At 32.5% G+C, this 9,063-nt stretch overlaps 1 protein-coding gene across 1 annotated transcript; it reads right to left on the bottom strand.

Moving 5' to 3' along the window:
- Window positions 1–2,179: 2,179 nt before the first annotated feature.
- Window positions 2,180–3,281, bottom strand: LOC140840538 (dof zinc finger protein DOF3.4-like). The gene has a single exon (XM_073207718.1). It carries the CDS (start codon window positions 2,970–2,972, stop codon window positions 2,298–2,300), a length of 675 nt encoding a protein of 224 aa, XP_073063819.1. The 5' UTR covers window positions 2,973–3,281; the 3' UTR covers window positions 2,180–2,297.
- Between the last annotated feature and the right edge of the window lie 5,782 nt (window positions 3,282–9,063).

The following is a 9,063-nucleotide window of genomic DNA, read 5'->3' as shown; positions in this document are numbered from 1 at the left end:
TGTGGAAATTTCTTTTGACTTTCCACATTCTTGAGTTAATAGAAGATTAATTGAGTTAATTAATCTTGCATGACTCTTTGTGTGCATTTTGAGACTTATAAATGTATTCATTTTCTCTTCTCAAATACATGAAACTCTTATCTCTTTCAAGCATTTAGTGCATTTCAAATTGTTAGATTCCATTTGGTCTCCGTTAAATTTCGGTGACAAAGTGAAGATACATTTTCAGTTCGTCGTAGTAATATCTTGTGCTAAGTCATTGATGGTTGTTCCGTTGTATTTTGGGAAACAGACGTCCAAGACGATCCTCGAAGCACAAACAAGATGTAACAAATCTATTTTAAAGACGTTGTACTTCGTACAAGCTTCGGTTTGGTATATATATATTGAAATAAAGGCAATGTAATATTAGATGTACGAATGGTGGCCAAAATCTATATTTATTTAAAGTTGTATTTAGATCAATGAATTTTAATTTTATTCATTTTAAATGTGTTTTGTTATATAGAAAAAAAAAGTAAAACTACTAATTTCAAATGCGCTCATGACAGCATGACATATTTATGTAGTATTTAAAAAAGATGAATTTCAAGTTATCTAAAAATGATGTCATTTAAAATTCATTTTATTTTATATTACTAATTTAAAAATAAATAATGTATAAATATAAGATTTGATATATTATTTATCGTAAACAATAAAAGTAATCGAAAAGCATAAATTCCGAATAAATCTTCTCAAGCGACAAGGAATTTAATTGATACACGTGTCACAATCATCAAATACATGAATTGTAAAATTCGGAGGATGATAGAATTTTCAAATTCTTTCCACGATCAGTGTTCTTCAAGTGGTTGCCTAAATCATTTTTGAATCACTTGTCGTTCGTATTGTTTCAAATCTTAACAAAAACGTGTCAGAAACTTTCAATCGAAATATCTCTATATATTTTATATATGAAAAAAAGTTTATTTCACAAAAAAAAGTTATCGTATTATTATAATTTTTAAATTGGAAATTAAAGTACGGGAAAACCAAAAGACGTTTTATTTTAAAATTAATAATGCCAATGTATAGACTGCAATTATTCAAGCGTCGACACTAAATATTTGTTGTTCCATTAACGTTTTATTCACTTATTTAATCGCTTATTAAAACTGTATCATTTTAAGGTTGTCATGTCCTTTTATCCACGCATTTATTTAATTTTCACTGAAATGTTATTGTTATTATTATTATTATTGTAACAATAACAACAAAGACAGACGAATTCAGTTTTTGGTTCCCTATTATTACAATAATCCAAACCCTATATATAGCGGGGCGGAACTCGTTTAAATATTTCGAGTTTGGGCTGCCTGCATGCAATTTAAGACTCTTTCGTTCATTAAATCTATCTTTCTTATTTCACGTGAAACTTAATGAACACCAGAATCAATGTAATTATTGTTTATTAAAAAATTTGTTCGTTTCGTCCCAAATTTTATTGACGTCGAGACTACTTCTTCGCCATAAATTCCGATATTATAGGATTCTAGGTAGGTTCGATGCTATATGTGAGGCACTGCCCCCATATGGTTTGAACCCATGTATGTGTGGTTAAATTTGAGCCATTGATTCTATCATGGGGCACTACTCCTACATGTAAGATAGAATCAACCCTATTGGTTATTGAAGACTTGGAACTTTTAAGAGGTAATCTTGGTAGCAACTAATTAAGTAACATCGATAATCTAAGGGGCAAAGGGGTGTATTAAATATAAGTGATTTACTGATTTTTAATGACTTTGACGTCGAGACTACTTCTTAGGCATAAATTCCGATATTATAGAATTCTATTTATTATTGAAGACTTGGAACTTTTAAGAGGTAATAATCGCAACAAATTAAATAACATCGATATCTAAATGTTTTTGCATCAACTTGGGTCGGGAACATGATGTGGCTAGACATAAAAGAGACATTATGAAAAACATTATTCAAATGATTGTTTAGAATGTTGTAACCTTAAAATTTGATTATACATTACATTTTTTTTAATATTATATGGTTTATCAGTACATATATTGATAGGATTTTAAGCTCACCAATGGAAGATAGATCACAAATTCTATTATTCTCTATGAATATACATATACTACGCAATGGCTACCATTACATTATATATATGGCAATCGCATGTTTGGGCTAAATTTGAAACATGATTGATTATGAAAAGTGCAAAATGTTTGAAAACTTGGAATATATTGTCAAAAGCATAAACCAAACATTACGGCGACGAGAAAAAATATTTCGTTTCATTTCAGAACACCACCCGGTGTGGAAATAGCGAGATCTGGCAAACTGAAACAATCCCCACCACCATACCCACTCTCTCCATTCTCAAGCTGCCAGGTATGTTCCGACAAGTTCGCCGTCCCGCCGCCGCTGGTCGGAGCAGGAAAGGGCCAGACAGCCCTCCCGAGCCCGAAACCCATGTCATCGAGCCCGAGCCCGAATCCACCCAACGCCAAAAGTCCCGACGTTCCTTGAGTATTGAGCAGCGAGGTATAACTCCCACACATGTTCAACCCAGCCTTGGCATCACCAGGAAAAGGTAAAGGTCCGCCGTGATCAGCGGCCAGGGGGACAAAGAACTGAGAACCCACGGCGGGAAAGTGGCGGAACTCATGATGGGACGACGAAATGGCTCCTGAGTTTGAAGCAGATACGGCACTGGTGGTGCGAGATCGTTTGGCATTCTTCCGGCTTCCGCCACCGACGGGTATGTCGCGGAGGGTTCCCCCGTGAGTCCAGTAGCGTCGGCACGACTTGCAGAAATGTCGAGGCTGGGAGAAGTTGTAGTTGTTGTAGTAGCAAAACTTGGTGTTGATAGAGTCGCAGCGCGGGCAAGGTAGATGCTCCGGCTCAGGCGGCGGTGCGCCGACATGGGCAGCCTTGGTTGCCTTCCTCTCCACAGTATCACTCGCCATGGGTAAACAAATGGTAATGAAAAAATGGTGGTAGCTTCGGGGGTTTTATTGGTGTAATGTACGGGGAGAAGAAGAGATTCTGTCTGGGATTTTACTGAAACGGTGTGTTCTGAAATATTCTGAGAATTGCGAGCAGCTTTTGCAGAGTGAGAGAGGAGAATGCGTATTCGAAAATGTTGAGTCGGCCGGGAACAGGCTTTGTGTGGGTCGGCTCCTAAACGGGGGCTCTTGTTGGGGGGGCTATAAGTATGTATAAGCGTGAATGAATAATACTCTCGCCTTTTTAAAGTGCTCAGACATTATTGCCATTATTGTCCATTTCTTCCCTCTTTTTAAATTTTCCCGACTATTGATATTGAGACTTGGACATAATTCAACTTTAAAAGTTAATTCAAAAGAGAGAATTGTTCAAATCCATATGTACAACTCACAATGATTTAATCTAGCTGATTTGGGGCATCTAACACACAACCTTTATGTCCATAAATGAACAATTGGATGGTGAAATTTACATAATGGTGGGTCTGAGCTCAGATTTTATGTTGAGATTGAGACTTGATTATAACTCAACCACAGAAGATAACTCAAAAAGGAGGATTGTTCAAATCCATATATATATACATCTCTCAATGGCTTAATCCAGCCAATTTTAAACATCTAACACACGCATCTCATGCTCGAGAATGAACAATTGGATCGTGAAGTTCATATTATCTGGCTGTCTATATGACACTTCAACACATAACGGTGAGTTTGAGCTCAATATCATGTTATGATTGAGATTTGGACCTAACTCAACCTTAAAAGTTAGTTCAAAGATAATGATTGTCCAACTTCATATATATAATTTCCAATGACTTAATTCAGTCGATGTGAGATATATAACACTGACATAAGATAGTTAGAAAAAAAAACAATTCCAACATAATATGGTGTATTGCTATGAAGTTAAAAGTCGCATAATCAAAACAAAATCAAATTCATAAAATTCTTTTGTTATTTGACAAAATTTGAAGTTTCCCTTTTAATTATAAGCTTGCCTGGTGTGAATGAGTAAATTTTCCATTGAAATGCAAAAAGAGTAGGGTGGGGACAAACAGAACACTACGAGAAAGGACAGAGGTGGGAAGGAAAGTGCAGAAACACACTGTACGCGTGTAAGAAGGTAGAAAATTTTCTTTGACTGATGGGTAAACAATGTATCATATACGACCAAAATTTTTATTTTGATTTTTTTAATACAAATTTTAGTGGATTTAATTTAAATATCAATTAATTGATTAATTAAATATACCATTTATACATTTTTGTTCTTGACTTATCACTAATACAATTCTAGTTTGATCAAGCAAGACATCTATTTCTACTAATTTTTCCCATTGAAAGAATGTTGCTAGCTAAGCAAGTAGTAATGGAATACTAAAGAATATTGTTGATTAATTTGACAACTATATATTATTTAATTTTAACGTAATAACAGTTGATTAATTAAAATATTAGAATAATAATAATAATAATAATAAATGATGGAATGTCGGAATGGCGTGGGGGTGCAATAATTGGGTTGCTTCCCGTCGTTTTCAGGCCATATTCCGTACCCTAATTTCCTTGCCGGATTTCTCGTGTCCTGTCCACGCCTTCACCAATACAAATCACCAATATCAAAATTCGCTCAAGAATTTATATATGCTAGGGAAACAGTCTTTTTTTTATATTTAATTTAGTTTGTATTTAAATTAGGATTATATTGTTGTAATCGTAGAAAATATCGAGGGACCAATATGTAATTTTGAAATAATGAATTTTAAAAATAAAATTGGAGTTGTTCAGTAAAATGCACCACAATAAGAGTTGGACAAAAACTTTTGTGAGACAGATATTATATTTGGGTTATCCATTAAAAAATATTCATTTTTATGCTAATAGTATTACTTTTTATTGTGAATATCAGTATGGTTGACCCGTCTCACATATAAATATTCGTGAGACCATCTCACAAGAAACATACTCTAGGAGTTGAACTTCAATCCTAAAACACCTTTGTATCCACTTATCTACATACACTTTATATTAGCTAGGAAGTTGACGCTTTGTTTATATATAGCAAAATAAAAACAAATCATGGCAACAAGTCTTTTTAGCTCTACTATGAAGAAACTTAATCAACAATATATATATAAATAAATGATAAAGAATACATAAACACTTAAGTGTTTCATGGCAAGTATATTAAAAAGAAATTTTGTTTGCATTTTTTATGTAAAAAATATATATTATTTTATTATTATATGATACTTATAGATCAAATATGATATATTGAGATAATCTGATTATTTGATAAGTGAAAGATAAGTTGGACAAAAAATCAGAAAAAGATAGAGATATATACAAATTTATTAATACAATCGCATCAACAAAGTTAGCTAATAAATATTATAAAAGATAAAATTCTAAAAAAAAAAAATTTGATGTCACATAAATTGTAAAGAAACTTTGATGCCACGTTAATATATTGGTGATATATTGTACCGTATCGTATCGAAAAATGCATACCGTGTATCGTACATAAGATTACGACATTAAAACTATTTATATTTATACCGTACCGAATATTTTGGTACATTATCAGTATATATCGCTGTATACAGAAAAATCTTATATTTTTTGAAAAATTTAACTTCATTAATTAAAAATATGATATATTTTTAATTTATATTTATTATTCGCTATTTCGATATATACTGAAATTTTTTCAAATTTCATGCCTTATCATACCGAGAATGTGGGTATCGACATCATACCATATTGTATCAAAACTTTCAGTAAAATTGGTATTTTCCCGTACGATAATATCGATATTCCAAAAATTCGATATTTTTTATCATCCATATGTATTGACACACTAAAATTAGTTAGAACGAGGGTGTCAAGTTTGATGATACCGTATATATAATACATGCAGTCGCGCAATAGACTAAAATGGGGTGTCCAACTTTGAAAGCGACGAGTGATGACCAACACTTGGCGATGAAAGAGGTTTGGAGTGTGAACATACAGTGCATTGCAGTCCTTGTGTGTATGTGTCTTTTTTTCCTTGTACCTATTGGGCTACTTGATATTTAATACATTATTTTTTCAGACAAATAAAACCTGATGGAAAAAGCATATTCTATCATAAGGACATCAATTTTAAGAATTCAAGACTAGCATATCAATTCTGTTAAAATGACTTTGATCGATACAAACAAGTTAATTGAATCGAAAAATTTTAAATTCCACTGTGTTTTGATGGAGGACCCAACATTATGAGCATTCGAATGAAATCTATAATTTATAAACATGATCCAAAACATAGCATCTATCTTGATGGAATCGTCGTCTCTTGATAAAAATGAATAGTGGGAGTTGATCCACGATCTTAGAACTCAACCGTAGATTCGAAGAAACAAGGAAACCTAACCTTGCATGTTGATAGAGGAATTAAAAATTGACTAAATACTCCTCTTCGCGAATATATTATTATATAAAAATTAATCTCAGAACACGCGACATGATCAATGTTACATGGATCATCGCTTTGGTTTCGATAAGGTGATGTATAATTCACATCTGTGACTTTAAAAGACAAATAGATTATTGTAAACCTTTTCATTTTAGATTATCGAGTCCTCCCTCCCCAACAAAATATAGACAAAAACTTGTGTGAGACGGTCTCACGGGTCGTATTTTGTGAGACAGATCTTTATTTGGGTCATCCATGAAAAAGTATTATTTTTATGCTAAGAGTATTACTTTTTATTGTGAATATTGATAGGATTGACTCGTCTCACAGATTAAGAGTCGTGAGACGGTCTCACATGAGATTCACTCCAAAATATATTATACTATGGGTATCAAAATCTTTGGCTGTGGACATTGTTAATGGTCCGTAATGAGAACGAGTAGAGTTGGGCCCAATACTATTTTTGTAAAAAGATTACGAAATATAAGCCCGATAAATTTTTACGAGGCCCGTAAGATATAGCAAAAGCCCAGCTCGATCATTTTACTTTAGAATCATGTGATCTCGTGCAAAATGTATGAAAAAAAAAATTCAATATATACGAGAAGAAGAGAGAATTTGTAAACACTGCGGTGCAAATGTTTCCTAATGTCTACTTGTATTATAAAAGACAAACCACTAAACAAAAGATAAAGCATCCCAAAAGAGACCACCTTCTCATCTATCATTGAAATAAAATAATGGTTTGTCCGATTTTAAAGATGTAGTAAAGTAGTGAATCAGGACTTTGTCAAACAATAGCGCATGCATGCGCAAAGCCCCTTTTCTTAGTTGCCAAGGATGGAGATCGTCAATTACGATTCGTAGTGTTTTCGTCGAAAAATACTTAAGTTTCGTTTCACTCACATGTACACTGATTTGCTTATATTATCGAAATATACACCATCGAGAACCACTATAGTTTCATGTCCACGTTGCGTATATAAAATTTTGAGAATTTTAGGGAAAATAGCGATTTCATGGAAATTGAGGCTTATCTAAAGAATATAAAATAGAATAAGGTGGGATTGTTGAGCAATGATAGGGAGCAAGCCACTAAAGAAAAAGCATTTGTTTGCCACTTTGGGAAAAAAGGTCCATGAAATTGAAAGGTGCATAAGCTTTATCATTATCTACTCAATACATAAAAGGAAACAGTGATTATTGCATATTGACCCAAGCGATAGGTGAAAACTAAATATTATTAAAATAAATTGTTTAAACATTAGTATTTTCTAAACTCAAAAACTTCTAATGTTACAATTATCTATACCTAGAAGCACTATGGTCTAGGTAGAATCAGGGGCGGAGGTACATCCTCTTGTACCCTTTCAATTTTTTTTAAAAAAAATTTATATGTAAATTTTTGTATAATTTTGAATAAATTTGATATTAGCCCGAGTAGATCAATTTAAAATATTAAAGGATGATAGAATTTAAAATTCTAGTCCGGATAATACCAAATTCCTGGCACCGCCACTGGGTAAAATCTTCAAAATAAGTTAGCAAGGCGCCCACAACACATCATTGGGCGGAGAAGGTCGACTCTGCAGGTCTAGCCCATTTTGACGGTTTTGGGTGTCACGCCTCGAGCCCGGACTCGCGTCTGCGTGACTGAATAATGAGCTCCTATAACAATTACTTCGTATTCGTCATCTCTTTACGAAAATGATTAACCCAAGTTACTATAAAAATCCATTGTAAGTCCATTATATCTTATTTGATACAAATGAGTCCATAAATTTAGACAAGAAAAATGATTAAATATAATTTTGAGACTTCTTATTCAGGGAAAAATATCTATCAACCAAATCACAAAAACTTCGAGTTCATTTTCAGTAGTATGTAATTGATTCGTATTCAAAATTATCGAATTAGAAATACAATTTTAATATGTTTGAAGTGTTTTGAAACGAATCCAATTCAGAATTGTTTTATTTGATATTTTTCTCACTAGTGATCACCGTACGACTTTTGTTATAATATGATCCACATTAAGCATGATTTGTGGCACATGAAATCTTTTTAGGATACTAATTGAGCAATAATAATATTCAAAGAAGGATGCCTTTGATCGATCTTGCTTTGTTTCATATTGATATCATGCCATTCTTGACAAATTTTAACGTTTTATGTGCGATAGTCGGTGTCTTAAAAGTGTCGTTTAAGACAAATTAAGTCAGCATTCCAAAAGATGAAACTTTTAAAATATTATTCCAAAAAAGAAACAACTTTCTAAGATTATTACACTTAATTTCATTTTTATTGCAGATTTTGAAATAAACTAGTAAATTTTTGAAATCAAGCATCTGCTTCAACTTTATATTATAAATTGACATTACTATCAAAGAGTTAAAAATAATAAATAATATGCCTCAATGCTATTAAAAATGACGTGCCAAAACAAAAAATACTTCTTGGAGGGTTGTATTAATGATTAGGTCTTTTGTGAGACGGTCTCACGAATCTTTATCTGTGAGACGAGTTAACTTTACCGATATTCACAATAAAAAGTAATACTCTTAGCATAAAAAGTGATATTTTTTAATG

This window comes from Primulina eburnea, chromosome 9 (genome assembly GCF_022965805.1).
Source record: "Primulina eburnea isolate SZY01 chromosome 9, ASM2296580v1, whole genome shotgun sequence".
NCBI classification, from domain to species: Eukaryota; Viridiplantae; Streptophyta; class Magnoliopsida; order Lamiales; family Gesneriaceae; genus Primulina; species Primulina eburnea.
The sequence above is the reverse complement of the archived record's forward strand: the minus strand, read 5'-3'. Positions and strand labels throughout refer to the sequence as shown.

What these genes read in the sequence shown, in the direction of transcription:
- LOC140840538 (XM_073207718.1), bottom strand. Translation starts at nt 2,972, where the DNA reads ATGGCGAGTGATACTGTGGAGAGGAAGGCAACCAAGGCTGCCCATGTC.